The 24147-nt window shown below is 36.9% G+C and overlaps 5 protein-coding genes across 10 annotated transcripts; 4 read left to right on the forward strand and 1 right to left on the reverse strand.

Annotated features, from left to right (window-relative positions):
• Nucleotides 1-511: 511 nt before the first annotated feature.
• LOC123209494 (probable UDP-N-acetylglucosamine--peptide N-acetylglucosaminyltransferase SEC) lies at nucleotides 512-8138 on the forward strand. The gene is made up of 27 exons (XM_044627571.1): nucleotides 512-889; nucleotides 1325-1470; nucleotides 1588-1686; nucleotides 1760-1810; nucleotides 1887-2003; nucleotides 2177-2233; nucleotides 2689-2808; nucleotides 2907-2969; nucleotides 3067-3142; nucleotides 3360-3469; nucleotides 3589-3642; nucleotides 3721-3788; nucleotides 3890-3992; nucleotides 4142-4344; nucleotides 4561-4657; nucleotides 5221-5292; nucleotides 5391-5467; nucleotides 5567-5768; nucleotides 5859-6026; nucleotides 6243-6353; nucleotides 6433-6519; nucleotides 6622-6749; nucleotides 6840-6922; nucleotides 7075-7180; nucleotides 7278-7424; nucleotides 7558-7678; nucleotides 7775-8138. The coding sequence occupies exons 1-27, from the start codon at nucleotides 751-753 to the stop codon at nucleotides 7886-7888; spliced, it is 2919 nt and encodes a 972-aa protein (XP_044483506.1). The 5' UTR covers nucleotides 512-750; the 3' UTR covers nucleotides 7889-8138.
• Nucleotides 8139-8204: 66 nt separating this feature from the next.
• LOC123209495 (pentatricopeptide repeat-containing protein At5g18390, mitochondrial) lies at nucleotides 8205-13622 on the forward strand. Of its 6 annotated transcripts, none has more exons than XR_006501078.1 (4): nucleotides 8205-8237; nucleotides 8313-8418; nucleotides 9894-10745; nucleotides 12292-13622. XR_006501078.1 is itself a non-coding variant. In XM_044627573.1 (1 exon), the coding sequence occupies exon 1, from the start codon at nucleotides 9222-9224 to the stop codon at nucleotides 10683-10685; it is 1464 nt and encodes a 487-aa protein (XP_044483508.1). In that variant the 5' UTR covers nucleotides 8412-9221; the 3' UTR covers nucleotides 10686-10942. The 6 variants fall into 6 exon arrangements, 1 of the variants encoding a protein (XP_044483508.1); XR_006501077.1 differs by having other exon boundaries at nucleotides 8210-8237; nucleotides 9888-10745; XR_006501076.1 differs by lacking the exon at nucleotides 8205-8237 and adding an exon at nucleotides 11654-11707 and having other exon boundaries at nucleotides 8412-10745.
• On the reverse strand, nucleotides 12649-13546 carry LOC123209497 (germin-like protein subfamily 1 member 11). Its single transcript, XM_044627574.1, has 2 exons — nucleotides 13423-13546; nucleotides 12649-13325 (listed from the first exon to the last, which is right to left on the reverse strand). Exons 1-2 carry the CDS (start codon nucleotides 13544-13546, stop codon nucleotides 12775-12777), a joined length of 675 nt encoding a protein of 224 aa, XP_044483509.1. The 3' UTR covers nucleotides 12649-12774.
• A 4369-nt stretch (nucleotides 13623-17991) lies between the features above and the next one.
• LOC123208687 (uncharacterized J domain-containing protein C17A3.05c-like) lies at nucleotides 17992-18645 on the forward strand. The gene has a single exon (XM_044626206.1). The coding sequence runs from the start codon at nucleotides 17992-17994 to the stop codon at nucleotides 18643-18645; it is 654 nt and encodes a 217-aa protein (XP_044482141.1).
• A 1844-nt stretch (nucleotides 18646-20489) lies between these two features.
• Nucleotides 20490-21221, forward strand: LOC123208688 (dnaJ homolog subfamily B member 8-like). The gene has a single exon (XM_044626208.1). It carries the CDS (start codon nucleotides 20490-20492, stop codon nucleotides 21219-21221), a length of 732 nt encoding a protein of 243 aa, XP_044482143.1.
• The last annotated feature ends 2926 nt before the right edge of the window (nucleotides 21222-24147 follow it).

The following is a 24147-nucleotide window of genomic DNA, read 5'->3' on the forward strand; positions in this document are numbered from 1 at the left end:
TAATATCTTACTAAATAATTATTATATTTATTTAAAATTAATTATCTTAAATTAAAAAAAAAAAAGGCATATGTATCGGTACCTCCAATTTTCAAATAAAAGTCAGGGTAGTTAGAAAGAATAAAAATGATCCTGTCTTGAAGTAGTACAAAATATAATAATAATAATAACAATAATATTTACTCAATTTCTCATCCCTTAAAAAAATTAAAAAGTTAGAAAATAAAAAATTACCGTGTATAATTTAATTTAAAAATTAAACTTAAAAATTTACCAAATTAAGACATAAAAACAGACAGACAAGACATCATTGGACAAAGATCAGAATCCCTGAAAGTCCCCACAAGTCAAGTCATAACAACTCATCTAACCCCTTTAGATACGTGTCAGTCATTACCGAATCTCCACAACACCTAACAGTAGAATCTTAACCGTACACAATGGACGCTTCTGATCATGCCACGTCTTTCTCTTCTCTCCTTATTTATTATTAATTCCCCTCTCCTTCTCCTCCTCCTCCGCTTTCTCTGAAACATCCCCTAAATAAACGCTCTCAGAACGCTACAACTTTCTGTCGTTTTGAAGAAGCCAGCTCGCTAAAACACCGTGCTAGGGTTTTTTATCGAGCCATCTTCTTCGCTGATTTTGTCTATGTAATCTTGCACTGTTGGATCTGGATTTTGTTTGATGATCGGATTTTGTTTTGGAAGTTTGAGTCTTTTTGTTTGATTTGAGGAAAAGGTGATCATTATGATTTCGTTACAAAACGGAGTTGCTCGGTCGTCGCTAGGCTCGGATCGGGCTGGTGAGGCTGGGTTTCAGACTGTGAAGCAGGAGTCAGTATCATCGCTGAGTCTCTCTTCATTTAAGGGCCACGATTCTCATGAAGGTTTGTATATTTATTTTAATTTTCTTTACTTTTAGGTTTTTTTTGGTTAAAATTTTATTTTGGGCGTTTGATTGGCGAAGCTAGATTTGTATGTGTATGATATTGTTTTTTCCAGAACTGTAAGTGTAAGGGCTTGTGAGTCTTTTAATTTAAATTGGATGGTTTCTGGTGTGCTTCTTTTAACTTTTTAGGTTAAAAATAGGGAACAAAATGATCTCATTGTCTATAAAGTTCAGGTTTTTAAAGCCTATGGTTTACTTGGTTTAGTGATCATGGTGTTTTTTTTGTATTAAATCGAACTTTTGATTTTTTTTTTTTAAAAAACAGTTTAGTTTTATGCCTAGTGTATCTTTTTGTGGAATCTTAGGTGTTAGTATTGGGAAGTTTATTTGGCGGTATATTAGTGGCTGATGGTGCAAACTTTTTATGCTGTAGTCGGTGAAGATATGCAAATGGCCCTTGCTCATAAAATGTACAAGGCTGGCAACTTTAAGCAAGCTCTAGAGTATAGCAATAGTGTTTATGAGAGAAGTCCTCTACGCACTGATAATCTTCTTCTCTTGGGTGCAATTTATTATCAGGTTAGTTTGCTTAATTTTTTATGCTTTGTACCAATAATGTGAAGTTGATTTTAATTTTAGTTATTTGGGGTATTGAATATATCTACTCATTAATCATGCATCAACATTTCTTTTCAGTTGCATGAGTATGATATGTGCATTGCCAGAAATGAAGAAGCTCTTCGACTTGAACCACGTTTTGCTGAGTGTTACGGAAACATGGCAAATGCTTGGAAGGTAATCACTACCATTCATACAAAATCTCCTAGTTAATAACTGCCAACTCAACACTGTGTCTTTTTCCTTTCAGGAGAAAGGTGATATTGATCTTGCCATTCGTTATTATCTGGTTGCCATTGAGGTTTGTGCTTGCAATCTTCACCCTTCCTCTACTGGTTATTGAATTATATTTATTTATATTACATGCCTGACTGCAGCTTCGCCCCAATTTTGCTGATGCATGGTCGAACTTGGCTAGTGCGTACATGCGGAAGGGAAGACTTAATGAGGCAGCTCAGTGCTGTCGTCAGGCACTTGCATTGAATCCTCTTTTGGTATGATGTTATCTGATTACCCTTTCCATTGATGCTTCCATTGTTTGTCAATCAATTGGTCTTGATGAGAAGGGAATCTGACTTTTTTCTTTTAAAATTTAGAAGTGATTTCCAATTCCTCTCTTTGCCACTCTCATATCTGTTCTAATATTCTCTATGTTTTAATATTTCAGGTAGATGCACATAGCAACCTAGGGAATCTGATGAAAGCACAAGGATTAGTGCAAGAAGTAAGTGATAGCACATACAGTCTACTTCATAGTTTTTGGCTTAATAATATTTTTCCATAGAGGATATAGTCCTTGATTAGGTATCTTGGGCTCTCAGCAGGATGCTGATAGTTTATTTTCTGTTCCCACTGCCACAATTAGTGGGAAATCTATATATCTATTCCATTTTGGGCGTATGCTCAGCTGGTTCACCTGGCGTAGACGTTTCCTTGTCCAACCTACATGTGGGTTGAAGGCATTTTCACCTTATTGGAATGTAATGTTGTCTGTCACTGAGTCTCCCTTTTCCCATGAAGTTACTGATGGAGTAATTGGTGTGTGGAACTGTGTCTTAATTCACAGTTCTATACAGATGTCAAGTTGTTATGTACAGGCCAGGGCTCAGATGATGGTTGGTCTTGTTGTAACTTCCGTGTGCAAGACTCCCAATTGTCAGAATCTAACATTTTGTGCAGGCATACAGCTGCTACCTTGAGGCTCTACGCATACAACCTACTTTTGCTATTGCATGGTCTAATCTTGCGGGTCTCTTTATGGAGTCTGGAGATCTCAATCGAGCTCTTCAATATTACAAGGTTTCTTTTTTCAAGTGTTTCCATATGTTTTGCAATTATTTGTTTCAACTGTTTATTGTACTTTTTTAATCATATTATATTGTTATAAAATTTTTCAGGAAGCTGTGAAACTCAAACCTACATTTCCTGATGCCTATCTAAACCTTGGAAATGTTTATAAGGTAAGATGTCATGCTTGTATCCTTAAGGTCTAGTAGCTGCTAGTGCCCAGAATGGCATTCTGTGTCAGAGAAAAACAAGATATTTCTTTTGCCTCAGGCTTTGGGAATGCCTCAGGAAGCTATCATGTGTTATCAGCGTGCTGTTCAGACTCGTCCCAATGCAATAGCTTTTGGTAGGTTCAGTTATATCATTGAGCAAAGTTTTGTTGCTACTGATTTTGGATTCACTCTAAAGGATTTGGAGGTCTAAACTTTGTTTACCTGTAAATTGTTATGGAGCCTGATATATTGTTGTCTTCTTAACTGTCATGTTATATATTTCTGAAGCATTCATGGTTGAGAATGATTTACAGAGTCAATTGAATTACCACATTGGATTTTATGGTACAGGTAACTTGGCTAGTACATATTATGAGAGAGGTCAAGCTGATATGGCAATCCTTTATTACAAGCAAGCCATATCTTTTGATCCTAGATTTTTGGAGGCTTACAATAATATGGTGAGAGTTTTTTTTTTTAAAAATTTAATGTAGTATCATTTGTTTTAGTGTTGAATTAATATAATCTTCAGAGACAGAGTTCCTAACCATTATGTTTTGTTTGTTTCTGTGGTTGGTAGGGTAATGCATTGAAAGATATGGGTCGAGTTGAGGAAGCAATTCAGTGCTATAATGTATGCTATTTTCTTTATGATTGCTATGTCTCCACATATATTTGATCTTAAGTTGATATTTTCTGTTTCTTGGTGAAGCAATGTCTGGCCTTACAACCAAACCATCCACAAGCGCTTACCAACCTTGGGAATATATACATGGAATGGTATGTAATTCTGATGCGTGATATTGTAGTAATTGATTTAGGTTGATGACTATATGTTGAAAAGTTTGCTAATGAAAAATGAGATGACTTGGAACCTGCAGGAACATGTTAGCTGTTGCTGCTTCATATTATAAGGCAACATTGAGGGTAACGACAGGATTATCTGCACCCTATAACAATCTTGCTGTGATAAATAAACAACAGGTGTTTGTCAAGCTTTTTTATTAGAGCTAGAGTATTGATTTTCTATTTTTGCAGTCTTCTTCTAGGATCTTTTAGGTTAGATTAGAGTTAATTCTTAGCTTTGTTTCATTTCTGTCCTTATGAACCTTCTACGTGTGTTCTCATTACAGGGAAATTATGCTGAGGCTATATCTTGCTACAATGAGGTTCTTCGCATTGATCCCTTGGCCGCTGATGGACTGGTCAATAGGGGAAACACTTACAAGGAGATTGGTAGAGTGACTGATGCAATCCAGGACTATATGCGTGCTATCACTATCCGGCCAACCATGGCTGAAGCTCATGCAAATTTGGCTTCAGCGTACAAAGATAGGTAATTGTCACTCTGTTTCTTATGCAGTGTTTATAATGGAGATAATGTCTTCTCTTTGGCTTCTTCTGGCCTAGAGAATGTGTGAATTGCAACCCATGTTCCGCTGAATTGAATTGGAATGCTATTGCTGTCAGTACCAAAAAAATTATTCTACTGGGCTGTTTTATATATGTAAGTATTATGATATTAGTAATTGGGAATTCATATGATATTCAGTGGACATGTGGAGGCTGCTGTTAAGAGCTACAAGCAGGCGTTGGCTTTTCGGTCCGACTTTCCAGAAGCCACTTGCAACCTTCTACATACCCTACAGGTACTGTCTTGATATGCATTATTGTTTCATTGAGTTTCCAATGGCTTTTATATGGACCTTCTATAGCAGTTTTTGAAGATAGATAACCTGTTTATTTTATTCCGCCGTGCTAAATTCTGTTGCTGAAATGCATTGGTACATCTATAGTATTTAGTGCCATTTTTCTCTATATTTTTATAAATATGGCATTCAATTAACATTGATTAGAAGTAACAGTTGCAAAGCTGTATGAAGTGGGGGAACATTCATTTCTCCAATAAATCAGGGGCTTCAAATATATCTTTTATTTGTAATCATATGATTGTAGAACATTCTAGGAATTGTGTTGAATAAATGATCTTTATCTTCTTATTGTAACGCTGTGGAGTGCAATGATGGTCATACTGTACCCCACTTTTTTGAACATGTAAGCGTCTTCTTGTGGATTGAGCATGCTATATGTGGTACTTATTTTGGTTCTGGTTATGTAATTTCATATGTAAATGATTTCTTTTTTGGTTTAGGCCAAACAAGAAGCATTGTAACCTGCTAACACAAGTTGATTTTTATTTTATATCTTCCAGTGTGTCTGCAGTTGGGAAGATCGTGACAGAATGTTCAATGAAGTTGAAGGGATTATCAGGCGGCAGATCAATGTAAGAAACGATATCTCTATAGGTTTCTCTGTGTAATTTTATTGGTGGTTCCTTGACATTTGCCTCTGGAGTCCTAATTACTGAAATTTTGATTTCAGATGTCAGTTCTTCCCAGCGTCCAACCGTTTCATGCTATAGCATATCCCATTGATCCAATGCTTGCACTTGAAATAAGGTATGATTCTCCACTTCTCACATCAGGTAATGAACTGCAGTTGCGTGTGCTTCTATATATATCTTCTGATTTATTTTAACAAATTTTTCTCTTATGCAGCCGTAAATATGCAGCACATTGCTCTATTATTGCATCCCGCTTTGCTCTAACTCCATTCAGCCATCCTGCCCCAGTTCCAATCAGGCATGAGGCTGGACTTAAGAGGCTGAGAGTTGGGTATGTGAGCAGTGATTTTGGTAATCACCCTCTGTCTCATCTTATGGGATCTGTGTTTGGCATGCACAACAGAGAAAATGTTGAGGTCTGAAATTTGAACTTTTTCCTATCTGCTAGCTAAGAGCTGTTTGGGTTTTTTGTCATTACATGTAGAAATTAATAACATTTTTTGCAGGTGTTCTGTTATGCATTAAGTCCGAATGATGGTACTGAATGGAGAAAGCGTACCCAATCTGAAGCAGAGCATTTCATTGACGTGTCTGCCATGTCGTCTGATATGATTGCCAAACTTATTAATGAGGATAAGATACAGATCCTTGTGAATCTCAATGGCTATACCAAGGTATAATTTGTTGAACTCCCTTTAAAGATCAATACTTTGTATGGCAATTTTTGTATTGGGCTTATAAGATCAACACTTTGTATGGCAATTTTTGTATTGGATATATAAGTGTACCCAATCTGAAGCGGAGCATTTTTGTATTGGATTTATAAGATCAACACTTTGTAAGGCAATATTGAATCAGTACTTAAAGTCATGGCTATTGTTACCATGCAGGGAGCCAGGAATGAAATATTTGCCATGCAACCTGCACCTATACAGGTTTCATACATGGGGTTTCCTGGGACCACGGGTGCATCATACATTGATTATTTGGTCACTGATGAGGTGGGATTGGATAAGTATCAATTTTTTAATATTGTTATCTTCTTCCTGCTTATCTAACATGTTTTCTCTTGACTGCCAGTTTGTTTCACCTCTACGCTATGCACATATTTATTCAGAAAAGCTGGTGCATCTCCCACATTGCTACTTTGTTAATGATTATAAACAGGTGAGTTTCTTGATATAATAGAAGAAATAAAACCCCATTATTTTTTGTCATCTTTTTTTCCAGCCAGGAAACCTTACAAGTGACTGTTAATTTCTCTTGCAGAAAAATTTGGATGTGTTGGATCCAAATTGCCAGCACAAACGATCAGATTATGGTCTTCCTGTAGACAAGTTCATATTTGCATGCTTCAATCAGTTGTACAAGATGGATCTTGAAATCTTCAATACTTGGTAATTGGAGGATGGTCCTTAATTCATAGATCTACATTTATAGTATCCATACAATTCACCATCTTGAATTAATGATTTCATTGTTTTTAGGTGCAATATTCTTAAACGTGTACCCAACAGTGCACTCTGGCTCCTTAGGTTCCCTGCTGCAGGGGAGATGAGACTACGTGCATGTAAGTTTTTTTAATCATTTAAAGGATTGGGGACCTTTTTTTTATTACTCAGTTTCTATGGTCATCTTTCTTGTGTAAAATTTATCAATTCCATTTGATAAAAGAATTTCACTGACTCTGGGCCTTGTTAACAATGCTGTGCTTTTGTTCAGATGCCACGTCCCAGGGTGTGCAGCCCAATCAAATTATTTTCACTGATGTAGCTATGAAACATGAACATATCAGGCGCAGTGCTTTAGCAGATCTATTTCTTGACACGTAAGCTACTTTCTTTCATCAAAAATCTTAGGGTTTTGTTGTTATACGACTTACAAGGAAAATCATGTATTGTGCTTGCTTGCTTGATTTCCTTCAGGCCTTTGTGCAATGCCCATACTACAGGTACAGATATTTTATGGGCAGGCCTACCAATGATAACTCTACCTCTTGAGAAAATGGCTACCAGGGTTGCTGGATCGCTCTGCCTTGCTACTGGACTCGGAGATGAGATGATTGTTAATAGGTAGGCTTTTTACGTTTTGATACAACACATCATTAGGAATGACCTTGCATTTATTGTAGGAATTCTAATTTTATTTTCCACTTAAAGAAAAAGCAATCTGACATCTTTGTTTTGATTCTTCCCTGTGATCCAGTATGAAGGAATATGAAGAGAGGGCAGTATCTTTGGCCCTGAATCGGCAAAAACTCCAGGCACTTACAAATAAACTCAAGTCAGTTCGCCTTACATGTCCTCTATTTGACACAGCACGCTGGGTGAGTTAAAACTAATGTAAAATTTTCCCATCATTCTGCAGTTTCCCATTTAATGAAAAAACTGATTAAAATCTGCTTTTGATGAACCAAATGCAGGTTAAGAATCTGGAAAGGTCATACTTCAGAATGTGGAATCTGCATTGTTCAGGGCAGAAGCCCCAGCACTTTAAAGTAACTGAGAATGACATGGACTTCCCATGCGATAGATAGGTAGACAGCGCAGTGAACGGGATTGTAGATAAAAAACAAGACAAGACAGAGAAATAACAGAAAGATGATTGTATTTAGGAGCAGATACCGATTTAAAAAAAAAAAAAAGATTGCTTATTCAGATGATGCCATGGCTGTGCTTATGACGTCTGTGCTGATGGATTTGATTGGACGATGTACTTTGTTTATTCACGGATGGATTGGTGAAAACTAGGAGAAGCAATAAAATCACCAAAAGTTTCTCCTTTTATTTTCTTGTCTGCAGTTAACACCTAACATCTGTTCATACTACCTTGATTATTACGACCATGATGATAATCAGTACGGGAGATGAGATGGGAAATTAGAGGTAAGAACTCGACGCCCTTTTGTTTGAGGGCAGTAAGAATTTTGAATGATGAGCTAACACTTCTGTTTGCTTCAGTTGATGGATTATTATAGGCAATGTTGGTGGTGGCATATGATCCTCTAGCTTTACATCATTTCTGGAATGGAGGGAATATAAACATTTGACATTTCCTTGGTTTCTGGTTAAGTGACATGTTGATGAAACGTTGAAGCAAAACAATCTAATCCAGATAACAAGAAATCCTAACCAATTCTGACCAATAGTATAATGACTTTTAAAACCTCTGATTTGGGGTTCTACGAACAAGGCTTGAAGAAACATGGAACATTGTTAAAATTCTTGTAAGTTTTTTTATTGGGTTTACTCCCACATTAGCCTCAAAACGTATCGTTCGTACAAGTGAGTGGAGTCCATAACAAATTATTACGAAGGCTCTTGGTCTACGGAGCATTCGCAATTACCCAGAGACCGGCAACAATGACTATATTTGCATAAAAACGATGGCCAGAATCGAGCTCTCGTTCATGCAATCGCTTGAGTTAGCTGGCTTTATCTTTGCTTCATGACTTAAACCTAAGATCCTCTACCTGCCTTCTCCTTTGGTGTGACAGCGTTAGCGCCATTTTCCCCTTGTTTTGAACTCGGTTTTTCACTCACTTCATTAATCATTAGTGGTAAGGTTCTCAACAAGAGGGAAACTAAACTCAGGTTTGGATCAACTATGAATGCTTTAACTAAGGCACTCTCCCATATCCAATTCAATTATTTTTTAAGTTAACTCGAAATCCACAATTTTATAAACTATATCCCTCTCGTTTAAGATTTACAAATACAAAACCCTCCTCAATTTTATAAACTGTTTAAACAGGGCATGATAGAGTTGGTTAGACCATTTTGTGGTTTTACTACTACAACCGAATTAAAAATGAATTTAGTAAATTAATAATTCAAAATTTTTTAATTTTGAAGTTAACCCAATTTATTATGTTAAAAGAAAAGAAAATAAATCCGAAATGCAGAATAGCCCATTTCACTGTAAATTCTTTTCTTCACCTCAATCGTAAGCTTTCACTTTCAGTTTCAGTTTATCAAATCAAACCCACCAAAAAAATGCTGACTTCCCTCATCAAAACCCGCGCCCAAATCCCCATTCTCCACTCCCTCAAAACTCTGACCACCTCAGCCTCCTTCAAACCCTCCAAAGACGATTACTTTGCCGCCATCAACCACGTCGCCAACATCGTCCGCCATGATATCTACCCTGAACGCACCCTCTCCAAACTCAATCTCACCCTCACCTCCGAGCTCGTCTTCCGCGTCCTCCGCGCCTGCTCCACCTCCCCCTCCCCCTCCGAATCCATCCGCTTCTTCACCTGGGCCCGGGCCCACTACTCCCCTACCTCCCTCGAATTCGAACAGCTCATCAAAACCCTTGCCCACCATAAACGCTACCAGTCCATGTGGAAGACTTTTGAACTCATGAAAAAATCCCATCTTTCTCTCAGTTCTGAAACCCTTTGTTTTGTAGTTGAAGAGTTTGGTAAACATGGGTTGGTTGATAATGCTGTTGAGATTTTTAACAAGTCTGAGGTTTTTAACTGCGAAAAGTCTATTGCTTTGTATAATTCTTTGCTGTTTGCTTTGTGTGAGGTCAAGCTGTTTCATGGAGCTTATGCCTTGATTAGGAGGATGGTGAGAAAAGGGGTTGTGCCTGATAAGAGGACTTATACGATTCTTGTGAATGCTTGGTGTTCGTCTGGGAAACTGAGGGAGGCTCAAGAGTTTTTACAGGAGATGAGTGATAAAGGGTTTAATCCGCCTGTTAGAGGTCGTGATCTGTTGATTCAAGGGTTGTTGAATGCTGGGTATTTGGAGTCTGCCAAGCAAATGGTGAATAAAATGATTAAACAAGGATTTGTACCTGATATAGAGACATTTAATTCGTTGATTGAAACTATTTGTAAATCTGGGGAGGTTGAGTTTTGTGTTGATATGTATTATAGTGCGTGCAGATTAGGTTTATGTGTGGATATATGTACGTATAAGATATTGATTCCTGCAGTTTCGAAAGTGGGTATGATCGATGAAGCTTTTAGATTGTTGAATAACTTGGTTGAGGATGGTCACAAGCCATTCCCGAGCTTGTATGCTCCAATAATTAAGGGGATGTTTAGAAGGGGGCAATTTGATGATGCGTTTTGTTTTTTTAGCGAGATGAAAATCAAAGGGCATCCACCCAACAGGCCGGTTTATACAATGCTGATAACAATGTGTGGTCGTGGGGGGAGGTATGTAGAGGCGGCAAATTATTTGGTGGAGATGACTGAGATAGGGTTGACACCAATTTCGAGGTGCTTTGATATGGTTACTGATGGTTTGAAGAATTGTGGGAAGCATGATCTGGCCCGGAGGATAGAGCAGTTGGAGGTGTCTCTTCGGTCTGTTTGATATGTGTGGAATGGAAAGGATGATGCCTTTTATTGTCTGCCATTTGGGCTCAAGAATGATGTGAGTGATTTCTTTGTGAGCAACTTAGCTAGTTTGTGGAAGTTGGCTGCTTAATTATTGTTCACATGTTAACAACATTTAAAAATTTTTCTCATACACGTGGTTCTTAGTACAGCATACTGTAAAATATCCCATTTTCTTGATGAACTACTCGTTATATTCTCTTTAGCTCTCACTGTGAGCTTATTTGTGCTTTAGTTTCCAGTTTCTTTGTTAAAGTCATTTCTCCTTCATTGCAACTGTTTGATAGCTATATTGAATGGAAGTATAATAAGGAGGAAACAGAATGAATATTTATTGGAGAAACAATGTAAAAAAAAATCAATTTAGAATGCAATATCTGATTAGCAGTGCAATTGCAATCGATTTGGTCTCTACTTCTTTCCCTTAATCAAGTAAAATTTTTGCATGGAGTGTGTATGAATAATCTTTATATTCACTGTGCATTACCTATTAATCCAGTTCACTTCATTTCATGCATGAAACACTGCTCAATTTTTTCCTTTCAAAACAATAGTCTATAATGGTCGAGGCTTACATTTATGAAGTTCCTTCACCTTTTAGCTTCATTTCTGAGCTAGCCTTATTTTTTTTGCATTTTATAAGATCTTTGATATTAAATGCCAATTGTACAATTTTTCATTTTTTATTATCTTACATAACAAGTAAAATCCTATTCACAAGGAGTTGCTTTTCCTAGATGTAGATTTAAATAAGTGGCTGTAACATGGTAGATCATTCTTCCATTTTATTTTGTGTATTTTTGTTCTGTTGAGATTTCCCAAAACAAAAACAAAAAGGTATATCCTATACAAAAACCAGCATACATGTATGTGTCTTCAATCAACGGATTTCGCTTGAGGGCTTGACATCCTTGGTCTCATTGCTTCAATATTGTTTTCATCCAGTGTGGAACCAGGCACCTCTGTAATGTTATAATTCTGATGATTCCTAGAAATAAGGTAACTTACCAAAATAATTCATGCCCATAAGTTATTGGGGAAATTTGATTGCGGACGGATATTTTCTTGTTGTGCAACTATCTTAATTAACGGTTCATCTCTATTTCTTTGTAGTTCATTGAAATGAAACTAGATATGTTTTCGTGAATCTTTGGTTGATACATTTTACTCACAACCCTGTTTTGGCATGATTCACAAAGAAGTGCTTAAGATTTTGCTATCTTTGCATAGCTACAGTGTATAAATTTATATTCTGTTTCCTTCAGGATATTCAAATATTAGCACTGAGATGATTGCTTTGATTAGGAGAACAAATTTGTACAATTTGCTTAATTTTTTTAGGTGGAGGCACCTAACTGGAGAGCTCTGAATACTGTTGAATGTTCTCTTGTTATATTTATCAACTTATCCAGTCCATCTATTTTACATTTATAATGACCTTATATTTCTACCTCTTTCTACAAATAGAACCTAGTGGCCAATCTGTGCATATCTGTCTCTCCCAATGTGTTACCAGTACAAGATATATAGATAAGTTAATTTATTGTGTAGAATTGACTCAATTCTCTTTTATTTCTCTGCAGTAAATGGGAAGGACTAGTTATTTGGATAACAAAGTTGAAGATCTGTGTCATTGGTTTCCTGAATACATTGGTGACTTTGCCATCAGGGTCTTCAAAGAGAAAAAGACTTCTGTCATCTGCTTATCGAAGCCGTGAATGCCATGCCCTTACTGTGTGATGTGCTAGTCAACATAACGTTGTCATGCCATTTCTTTATACGAGAATGAGAAGAATACTATTTTATTGGAAAAGTAACACTTTGCTTAGAAGAAAAAAGGTGTCTCCCTTTTGTATTTTAGTTTTCCACATAGCAAATTTAGATCAGAAAACTTCATTAGTAAAAGAGCCAACATTATATCAACACATTGACAATCTATAGAACTGAACCCTCAGCAGGTAGCAGCCTCTTTATTTCTGGGCAAACCATGATAAAGAAAATTTCATTAATACAGATCACAGTCAACTACTTTATGACTCCTTAATTTTTTTTATCTTGCTGCATACTTAACTGTTATTCCTGAACTTTGCTTGAAGATTTTTCACCACATTTGGGTTTAGCTGGAATGCCTTCGCCAGAGCAAAAGGATTAATGGGTGGATTTGATCCAAAGACTGCATTTGCTACTGTAATGACACCAGGGTTCTGGCTGCCAAAAGAAGCAATAGCAACTGCATTCGTTTTGCCTATATTCACTTGGAAATGAATCAAGCCTTCTGGGAAGACAAATAAATCTCCACTGTTGAGAACCTTTGAGAAAAGTGTGTTGTTGGGGTTTGATGTGACAAATCCAACAAAAAGAGTGCCTTTCAGGACTAGGAGGAGCTCAGTGGCTCGAGGGTGAGTGTGTGGTGGGTTTTCACCACCGTTTGGTGCGTAATCAAGTCGAGCTAAGGCTACACCAAGAGTGTTAAGTCCTAGGATTTGCTCAACATCTATAAGGGTGACAGTTGAACCAACTTGATTGTTCGTGGGTCTTGGTATGTTAAGCCCTTGAAAGAAGAAGTCATTTGCAGTTACATGACTTGGGTCCTTGCAGAACTTCCCATTCACAAACACTACATGAAAAAATGAAGAAAATACTAGTCAAAATAGTGTGTTAAGTAGCAGAAACTTGTATGTTTAATTGTTAACAGAAATTAAGAGAGTACACACCGCCATCTACAGTGTTTTTGATTGCTACACAGAAGTCCTGAAGAGGGGCAGGGTCTGGGGCAAAGGCTGGTGGAGAAGCCAAAGCCAAGAGAACAAAAACTACAAGGACATGAACAGTTTTCATAATCGTATTAGGATAGCTTATTTCAATCTGAATGTGTGAGATAGATTGCATGAATAAACGTGAATTTATGGTGGAAGTGACCGAGCCTGTGTGAGTGTTTCCCTTCAAGCTACAAGCAATTGATGATTAAACAAGTCTGGAAAGGACCAAAAATTCTTCAACAACTACTAACAGCCCCTTATTTAATTAATGTTTACTTACTATACTTAAAGTATAGTGCATTTTTTGACATGAAGCTGATCAATTAATTTTCCTTTATCATGTGCTAAAAGTGCTTGAAAGGAAGCAAAAATTCACCGGTTGCGTAGATGGGGTTAGTGAACCAGTCTAAGCTTCTTGACTACGTGTGTGGCGACTGAACTAGCTTAAGTTTTGTATTAAAACTGAACATCGAGGAGCTCCATTAATGAAAGTTTCATGTTCTTTTTAAGTTATATCCTATGCAACAAAACAATCGAAAGTACAATTTGTTCCATAGAGTTGAATTAAAAAAAAATCGATTTTGTTTGGCGCAAAATTTTTTTTGGAAATGGGAAGCGACCGAGCTAGCTAGCTGTGTGGCAATAGACCCCAGAAAAAAAAATACATAAATCAAGCAAGGGAGTTATACCAAAAACATGAGTAGTTCATATTTGTCAAACGAAAACGATGGATTTCAAATCCTGAGAGGATTCTAAGCTGGCAACCAACGAAGTTTCTATAACGACATTAATTATCCACAAAATTGACAACAGAAGGATGATGTGCCTTTCAGTGCATGCCATTTGGGCTCAAGAATGGTGTGAGTGATTTATTTTATTATGAAAAGTCAGCAAATAGAGAATTAATATGAAAATTTTTTTGGTGGAGATGAAAATCTTAAATTCCCTCCGTGGTCTGTAGATGACATTAACTTCGGAATCAATTAGATGGGAAAATATTTTTGTGGAATATAAAACAACTTCATTGTTTTTTATTTTATGTAAAATTCAGTTACTTGCAAATGAGTTTAACTTTGGACTGTTGTCATCACATATTAATCTGCAATCGCTGGAGTAAATCTACTGCTCATTTGCACCAGTGGCTTCATTTATTAGAAAGAACCAATTTTATTTTCTACAAGGCAGAGCAATGGCCAATTTAGTTATAAAGATGTTGACGACTGCTTGTTGGAACTAGTGAATCAGAATAGACTTTGGTTTGTGAGATCATGGCATTCTCTCTAGTATTGTAATAGCACCAGATTCTTGCTGCTTAAAGCAGCAATGACAACTGCAGTTGCCTATATTCACTTGGAAGTGATTGAGACAAATTGGGACTACAAATACATCTCCCTTGTTGAGGAGTTTTGAGGAGAGTGTGTTGTTTGGATTTGATTTGATGTGACAAATCCAACAAAAAGAGTGCCCTCGAGGACTAGAAGGATTTCAGGTAGCAAGAGAGCTTCGCAGCATGACCCAAGAAAATATAAATAAATAAATAAATAAATAATTGAAAGAGGCAGTTTTACCAATTTAAAACGAGAGTAGTTCATATTTGTCAGACGACAAGGATGGATTTCAAGTCTTCGACAGGCAATGAGATAATTAGTTCGTTTAGTACAAAATTGTTAACATTTATTATCCACAAACGTGACATTAAATAACATGTTGGACGAAGCAGCACTCAACATAAATGGTGATATAGTCTATTGATTGATTGAAGATTAGTTTTTAGATTGGCCAAACGACTATTTCCCACCCAAGGTTTAGCGTTTTCTCAAAAGTCCCCCCTTTAACTATGGAAACACCAAACACCCACCCATGGCCGGTTAGATTTAACCAAACCCTAACGGTGGTAGGGGTAAAATCGTCATTTTTGCTATAATATTAAAAATAAAATAAAATAGAAACTAATTTTGCCCCCCAAAGCTTTAAAAACTAAAATTTTCCCCCACCCTAAGTTTTAAAAAATCACAGTTTCACCCTAGGGTTTGGTTTTGAAATCTCCGGCGACCTCTCCGGCTCCGTTGCCGACGGCCGCTCCCTCCCGAAGCAAGCTCTCCTTCCGGCGATCTCTTTCCTCCCATTTGGAGGTCCGATCGGCGCCCGGAGACGCCGTGGGAGACGAAGAACTTCGTCGGGAAGACGAAGTTCTTCGTCTTCCCAGAGGTCTTCTTCTGGGAAGACGATCGTCTTTCCAGACGAAGACGACGACGTCGTCTTCGTCTCCCACGGCGTCTCCGGGCGCCGATCGGACCTCCAAATGGGAGGAAAGAGATCGCCGGAAGGAGAGCTTTCTTCGGGAGGGAGCGACCGTCGGCAACGGAGCCGGAGAGGTCGCCGAAGATTTCAAAACCAAACCCTAGGGTGAAACTGTGATTTTTTAAAACTTAGGGTGGGGGAAAATTTTAGTTTTTAAAGCTTTGGGGGGCAAAAGGAGATAAAATTTTCAGGCGTTAGGGTTTGGTTAAATCTAACCGGCCATGGGTGGGTATTTGGTGTTTCCATAGTTAAAGGGGGGACTTTTGAGAAAACGCTAAACCTTGGGTGGGAAATAGTTGTTTGGCCTTTTAGATTTGTCATGACTTAAAATGGTCCCTCATGAGTCCAATAGTCTTCTGGCTCTATTTGTTTAATGCAGATATGGTGCTCACGTCAGGTATGTTTTGGATAAAAATGGGCCAATAGACTTACTCCCGTCCATCTTATAGTGAAAACATAAAGTGCCTTTGTTAATTTTTGAAAACTCAAATATTCATTTACGAAAAAATTATTATTTAGAGATTTTTATTTAAATAAAGAAAAACTGATTTTTTTAACCTCTTAATTTTAAGAATTAATTATTTTTCCTATAGTTTATTTAAACAAACAAAATTAATTTTTTCCATTTAGTTTTAAAAACTAACCATTTTTTCTCTAACTTAATTTTAAAAAATTAATTTTTCACCCCCATTATATATATTTTTAGGATTTTATATTTTAGAATGAACAACCACCTTTTTCAAACTTTGAAACATTGTATTTACACCCCAAAAACTCTATTATATCTTAATGACAATAGTTCTTTCCGGTGTTATCTCTCCTCCCTCCCTGGTGACTTTTCGATGTGAAAATCATCGAAAATCGAATTGAAATGGCCTGATTTTTGTACACAAATTTGTGAAAAAATCATACAAATCCATGCGACAGTGACAAACAGATTTGTCGGACAGCATCACACAGATGTGGACGTCATTTGTGCAATGCCATCCAACTGATCTATGCGTCGTCGATGCATAGATCGTCACATAGATATGTGTGTTTTTATATAGATTTGTGTGAGAAAATTCAACTATTTCTATTAGATTTTTGGTGGTTTCCACATCAGGAAACCACCATGGAGGGAGGGGAGATGCCACCGAAGAGGAACACTGGTAAGAACGACTACAAAAAAGATGAAATGACGTTTTTGGGGTATAAATACAATGTTTCAAAGTTTGCGGGGGTGATTGTTCATTCTAAAATATAAAACTTTAAAAATCATGTATAATGAAAGTGAAAGATTAATTTTTTAAAATAAAGTTAAGGAGAATCAATTAGTTTTTGAAACTAACAAAAAAAAGAAATAATTTTTGCTTGTTTAAATAAAAATCTTTAAATGATGATTTTATCTCTAATTATAATAATCAAAATTAATAGATAAATAAATATTTAAATTTATAAAAATTAACAAAAATTATTTTGTGTTTTTACTATCCCTTGAATAGGAATTAGTCATTTGGCCATAAAAATTAACTACTCAGCTTAATTTAAGCCTGATGTCACTGTGTATGTTTACCGAGGATCGAGTTTTAATTGGAATCATGCTGCATTATTATACAAGTTAATATTCATTTCCAACATGCATGCATGATCTTTTGGGGTGAAGGATCTTGCTTGGAATCTCCAATTTTTAGAAGGAATAAAATTTATATTCATACCCAGGGATTTTTTGTAATTTTATATTCTTGCACGTTTTTACCTCTAGAAACGAATTACGTTATCTTAAAACCGGGGAACAAAATTACTAGAGGTTAGAGACGGAAGTTGGCTCGACCGGACTAGTTCCGATGCACCCCACTAAGCCTAGGGGCTGGATCAGTTATCTTATTTTATTTCAAACATCCTTCTGCTGTTAAAGTTCTTGTTTCCTATTTAAACAAGAGGTCTTACGTTTGTTCTTTAAAATTTGCTTCCAAAACAACTATTTATTTCCTATTCAATTACGGAGTTTGTAGAACTTACCATCTAGGAAAACCTGTTTATAAATTGATCAGGGGTACTCTTACTTGTTTTCTCTGCGATCTTTTGCCAAACCATCTCTCCAAGAAAACAAACACTTTCATTCATCAAACAAAGCCACAATCCCTTTTTCTCAGAGCCAGAATGCTTAGCGATCTTTTCATATTAGCGGCCGTAAAGGCCAGAGATGCGGCCGAAGAGTTCTTCAAACTTAACAACATACATATGGCGATCAGGTCTCTCACAGCAGCCAAAGAGTTCAATCCGGAATTACCTAACATCGATGAGTACTTCATGGCTTACAAAGTGCACGAAATGGCCGCCAAGAAAAGCACCTGGTACGAGTTTCTTTCTTTGAGTGACGTCCAAGTAGATTCAACCGTGATCAAGAAACAATACAAGAAAATGGCTCTTAAGTTGCATCCGGACAAGAATCATTCTGTTGCTGCAGAGGGGGCTTTCTTACTCATTCAATCTGCTTTCGAAGTTTTGATAGATCCTGCAAAAAGACAAGTCTACGATAGTAGCTTGTGCTCCAAGAAATTCCCTCATATGTCACCGCACACCGCTTCTGGTTCTTCTAAATATTCTAAACCGTCAAGGCCTACAAGTGAAGAAGCGAAATCCAGTCAGTCCCGACCTCGAGAGGCAGCTGATCGTTCTTCATCTGGATTTGGAAGAACATTTTCATCAGAGTTCAGAAGAACATCTTCATCTGGGTTCGGAAGTACAAAGACCAAAGAAACTTGCAGTTGCCGTGGAGGGTGCAATTTACGAAACGTCAGAATTAAAATGGTTCTCCAGGCTAATGGGACCAAGAAGATTGTTGTTTCTCGTAATGGTAGTAACGTTGTAGAATTCCAACCCCTTTGGTTTTGATAAATGTAATTTACTCTTACGTGATGGAATTCAATTCTTTGAAACTCTATATGTAATCAATGGAGAAATTTTATTCTATCATCTTTTTTCCAGCTTTATTTTATCTTTCATGTACTTAAGCTTATGATTATGTCACAAGTTTTAAGGTAATTTTTACCTGTGGAGGAAACTGTACATGCGGTAAATAATAATTCCTATGGACATATAATGCATGAGTTAATTTTAATTCGGCAAACTTTAACTAGTCTTGCTACTTTCACTTGAATTGATGTGAGATGTATTAAGCATTTTGTTGATTTGTCATCGGCATCTATTCCTTTGCCTTTTTCCCTTTATCCCAGCCGCAAAATTTCAGTTTGATGTTAACCTGACTTCCACAGTCATTTTCTGGTGCATTTTGTTTATGTAACGCTACTGGTTCATGAACATTTAAACGTTTAAGCAACCATTTTTGAAGAAATTAAAGACAAATATATAAGTTGACTATTACTGTTTAATACACTCGAACTCCGGTGATTAGTATTGTCTTTGCCATGATCGACGGTTAGATGGCTATCTAGAAATCGCAGGCACACATTCGCCTTTTATTTAAACTGCCATGCATCCAATTGTACAGGGAAGGATTTGTAGCAATGGTTATCTAATTTAATTGTGCAGATGACTTGAATGCTCCAAGCAATACTATATTTAGGTACTTCCAAATTACAAACATTAATTAACTCCTAAGTCAAGGAGTGGCCAATCAACGAGATCCAATCGGGGGGAATTTTTCTTCGGTATAAAAATTGTTTTGAAAGTCGGCCACTTTGTATCTTTCATGGCATGGCTACATGGTGAATCTGTTACGACACTTCTAATTGGCTTGGTGCTCCCTGTGGTACGTCTTTTCTCAATTCTAAGACATCATAGTCTGTCAATGATGTCCCATTTCTTGATGTTACACTTGTGGTTTTCAGCATCTTACCCTCACTCAATCGTATTAATTGTAAATCAAGTGTCCCAATGACTATCTACTCCCCATTGTTCATCGTGATAAATCCTTTCATCTCCATACTTATTCAAATGCTTACTAGGCTTCCAATATTTCCACTGCCAATCTATCATTGGCGGTTGCATTTTTCTTAGTGGTAACTTTGTTTGCCACATAGCCAAGAAATAAGTTATTGTGTTCTGATCTAGTGGGAGACAGAGTGTCGTATCCTTGGTTACGTTGTTGATTTTAAGTGATTCTGTTATTTTCTGCGTGAGCATGACATTTTTTTCCATTCACTTTTACTTTGTAATAATCAATCTACTCTCAACATGGTCAGCTATTTTTTTTTCAAAACTTGCTTTCGACATATCAATATTGATGTGCACTTTATTTGTAAGTTGGCTGCTCGTGAGATTCTTTGCCGTAGGCATGTTCCTACAACTTCAGGATGCAAATATATCTACCAATGGACTATCACGCGAGCACTTTCCTTCTGGCTCTAATGGCAACACCATATGAGCTCCAGCTGCATCTGCAATTCGTTATTTGGTTATTTTTGAACTCTAATCAACTATCTTTTCTTCCAGCTGGATCGTAACAAGGTTATCTTATTTTATTTCAAATATATTTCCCTTAAGCACTTGTTTCCAATTTAATCAAGAGGTCTTATAAAATTTGCTTCCAAAACAACTATTTGTTTCCTATTCAATTACGGAGTTTGTCGAACTTGATATCCAAGAAAACCTGTTTTTAAATTTATCAGAGGTACCCTTATTTGTTTTCTCTTCGATCTTTTGCCAAACCATCTCTCCGAGAAAACAAACACTTTCATCATCAAACAAAACCACAATCCCTGTTTCTTAGAGCCAGAATGCTTAGCGATCTTTTCATATTAGCGGCCGTAAAGGCCAAAGATGCAGCCGAAGAGTTCCTCAAACTCAACAACATAGATATGGCGATCAGGTCTCTCACAGCAGCCAAAGAGTTCAATCCGGAATTACCTAACATCGATGAGTACTTCATGGCTTATCAAGTGCACGAAATGGCGGCCAAGAAAAGCACCTGGTACGAGTTTGTTTCTTTGAGTGACGTCCAGGTAGATTCAACCGTGATCAAGAAACAATACAAGAAAATGGCTCTTAAGTTGCACCCGGACAAGAATCATTCTGTAGCTGCAGAGGAGGCTTTCTTACTCATTCAATCTGCTTTCGAAGTTTTGATAGATCCTGCAAAAAGACAAGTCTACGATAGTAGCTTGTGCTCCAAGAAACGCCCTCATATGTCACCGCACACCGCTTCTGGTTCTTCTAAATATTCTAAACCGTCAAAGCCTACAAGTGAAGAAGCGAACTCCAGTCAGTCTCGGCCTCGAGAGGCAGCTGATCGTTCTTCATCTGGATTTGGAAGAACATTTTCATCTGAGTTCAGAAGAACATCTTCATCTGGGTTCGGAAGCACAAAGACCAAAGAAACTTGCAGTTGCCGTGGAGGGTGCAATTTACGAAACGTCAGAATTAAAATGGTTCTCCAAGGTAATGGGACCAGAAAGATTGTTGTTTCTCGTAATGGTGAAGTTATAATTCAAACCCCTTTGGCTTTGTAATGGACTTTGATTAATGTAATTCACTATTATGTAATGGAATTCAATTCTTTGAAAACTCTCTCTGTAATCATTGGAGAAATTTTACTCTATCATCTTTTTCCAGTTTTATTTTATGTTTTATATACCTAAACTAATGATCATATTACTAGTTTTAAGGTAATTTTTACCTGTGGAGGATGTTAGCAAACTAGAATAGTGAAGTTGTAACTTGCTTACTGTTTTTTGGTTAAACATTTTATATTTGATTAAGTCACTTTAGTTGGAGTAAGTAAGATGTGTGGCTTATCTTAAACTAAGGAACTTTTGTATATAAAGTATGGCTTCTTTGTACTTGTCTTCTTGTATAAGTATCCTTAATTAATGAAGCAAAAAATCTTCCGAAAATTTATCTTTCTTCAGCTCTCTTTCTTTCATCTTTAAGCAAAAACTTGCTCCCATGTTTTTCTGAAGCTTGCTGTAACCTTGCTGCCCAACTTTCTGGAAACTTGCTGAAATCTTGCATATTCAAAATTCAGTAAGGTATGTTTTCAGTCTGCTTCAAATCTAACATGGTATCAGAGCTTTGAGATCTTAAGGGGTGTATGAACTTGTCCGAAAAAAAAAAAACCAGTCTTAAAACCATTTACTCAATTATTTCTCCATGGCATCCATGTCTTTTTCTATGTCACCACCAATATACAATGGTGAGAATTATCACATATGGGCAGTAAAAATGAAGGCATTCTTGAGAGGTTTAGGATTGTGGCAGTATGTTGAGGAGGAGAAACAACATTCTCCTTTGGGGTCAAATCCAACTTTGAACCAAATCAGAATGCATGAAGAAGAGATGACCAAGAGTCCTAGAACCTTGTCTATGATCCATCAAGCAGTAACTGATGCTGTTTTCACAAAAATTGTTTCATGTGAAACAACCAAAGAAGCTTGGGACAGGTTGAAGGAAGACTCCTTAGGAAATGAGAGGTCAAGACAAATGAATGTCTTGAACCTAAGGAGAGAGTTTGAAGTGTTGAAGATGAAGGAAGCTGAAACTGTTAAAGAATATGCTGACTGAGTGCTCAAAGTGGTGAATCAAATCAGGCTAATGGGAGAGACCCTTTCTGATCAAAGGGTTGTGGAAAAAATACTTGTCACTATTCCAGAGAGATATGAAGCTAAGATCTCTTCACTGGAAGATTCCAAAGACTTCTCTGAATTCACCTTATCTGAGGTGTTAAATGCCTTGAAAGCTCAAGACCAAAGAAGGGCATTAAGGCAGGAAGATTCAACTGAGCAAGCCTTGAGTATGAGAGTTCAAGAAAAAAACTGGACTGATTATAGCAGCAAGAAACAATTTTTTGGCAGAAGAGATGAAAAAAGAGATAAGAATAAGTCACAAATTGACAAGAAAGGAAAGCTTACTTTGTGTTCTCACTGTAAAAGAAAAGGTCATTCTCCTAACAATTGCTGGTTTAGGCCAAATGTAAGATGCAGGCTGTGTAATCAGCAAGGACACATTGTAAAGTGTGTAGAAACAAGCCATCAAGCCAAGGCCAGAATACTCAGCAAGCTAAAATTGCTGAAAATCAAGAAGTCTCAAATGAAAGTTTGTTTGTGGCTTCATGTCATGTTTTACAGAAGAATCAAGCACCTACAGACTGGTTGATTGACAGTGGCTGTTCAAGCCATATGACACATGATGCTTCACTTTTCACCAATCTTGACTTTGCTTTCTATTCCAAAGTCTAAATAGGAAATGAAGATTTGCTGGAGGTCAAAGGCAAAGGATCAGTCCTAGTCAAGACACCAAAAGGTACCAAACTCATACATGATGTACTTTATGTTCCAAATATAAGTCACAATTTGTTGAGTATTGGTCAAATGATGCAAAATGGATATTCTCTCAACTTTGAGAATAATACATGCTTTATATTTGATAAGAATGGTCTTGAGGTCATGTCAGTGGGTATGAAAGACAATAATTTTGCTGTTAAATGGCCACTTCCAGAAGCTAATTCAGCAAACACAGTTGTTGATGAATCAAAATTGTGGCACAATAGACTAGGACACTTCAATTTTTCTGCTTTGAAAAGTATGCATGATGATGAACTAGTTCTGAATTTACCTGCCATAATTGACCCCAAAGAGTTGTGTGAAGTATATCAATTTGGGAAGCAAGCTAGGCTGCCTTTTACAAAAAGCAGTTGGAGAGCAAATGAAAAACTTCAGCTGCTACATTCTGACTTGTGTGGTCCTATGGATACCTTATTATTGAATGAAAGCAAATACATGCTAATCTTCATTGATGACCTAACTAGATATTGTTGGGGTTACTTTCTCAAGCTAAAAAGTGAAGTCCTAGACACTTTCAAAAGATTCAAATTGGAAGTGGAAAAACAATCAGCAACCAAAATCAAAATTCTGAGAACTGACAATAGAGGTGAGTACACCTCTCATGCATTTGCTGATTACTGTAGAAATGAAGGAATTATCCATCAACTTACCACTCCTTATACCCCTCAACAAAATGGGGTTAGTGAAAGGAAGAATAGATCAATAATGGAAATGGCAAGATGCTTGTTATTTGAAAAAAGGCTGCTAAAAAGGTTTTGGGCAGAAGCTGCCAATACAACCATATATCTACTGAATATGCTGCCTTCCAAAGCATTAGATAATGCTACTCATTTTGAAAAATGGCATGGAAGAAAAGCATCAGTGGATCATCTAAAAACCTTTGGTTATATCTGCTATGTCCTTGTTCCACAAGAGAAAAGATCAAAGCTGGATTCCAAGACTGACATTGGAATTTTTATTGGCTATAGTTCAGTCTCAAAAGGGTACAAAATATTTCTTCCTCAAACTTCAAGTGTAGTGGTTAGTAGAAATGTTAAATTTGATGAAGCAAAGTCTTGGAGCTGGGAAAATAATTTAGATGATCATTCTCAGCCCA

Source organism: Mangifera indica, chromosome 2 (assembly GCF_011075055.1).
Source record: "Mangifera indica cultivar Alphonso chromosome 2, CATAS_Mindica_2.1, whole genome shotgun sequence".
Classification (NCBI taxonomy): Eukaryota; Viridiplantae; Streptophyta; class Magnoliopsida; order Sapindales; family Anacardiaceae; genus Mangifera; species Mangifera indica.

Excerpts from the sequence above, each read along its gene's own strand:
- LOC123209494 (XM_044627571.1), top strand. The coding sequence starts at position 751 with ATGATTTCGTTACAAAACGGAGTTGCTCGGTCGTCGCTAGGCTCGGAT. Across the intron at positions 2,234-2,688 it reads CACAAGGATTAGTGCAAGAA|GCATACAGCTGCTACCTTGA; the intron begins GTAAGTGATAGC and ends CATTTTGTGCAG. Across the intron at positions 6,520-6,621 it reads TTGTTAATGATTATAAACAG|AAAAATTTGGATGTGTTGGA; the intron begins GTGAGTTTCTTG and ends TTTCTCTTGCAG.
- LOC123209495 (XM_044627573.1), top strand. The coding sequence starts at position 9,222 with ATGTTAAAAGAAAAGAAAATAAATCCGAAATGCAGAATAGCCCATTTC.
- LOC123209497 (XM_044627574.1), bottom strand. The coding sequence starts at position 13,546 with ATGAAAACTGTTCATGTCCTTGTAGTTTTTGTTCTCTTGGCTTTGGCT. Across the intron at positions 13,326-13,422 it reads CAAAAACACTGTAGATGGCG|TGTTTGTGAATGGGAAGTTC; the intron begins GTGTGTACTCTC and ends TTTTTCATGTAG.
- LOC123208687 (XM_044626206.1), top strand. The coding sequence starts at position 17,992 with ATGGCGATCAGGTCTCTCACAGCAGCCAAAGAGTTCAATCCGGAATTA.
- LOC123208688 (XM_044626208.1), top strand. The coding sequence starts at position 20,490 with ATGCTTAGCGATCTTTTCATATTAGCGGCCGTAAAGGCCAAAGATGCA.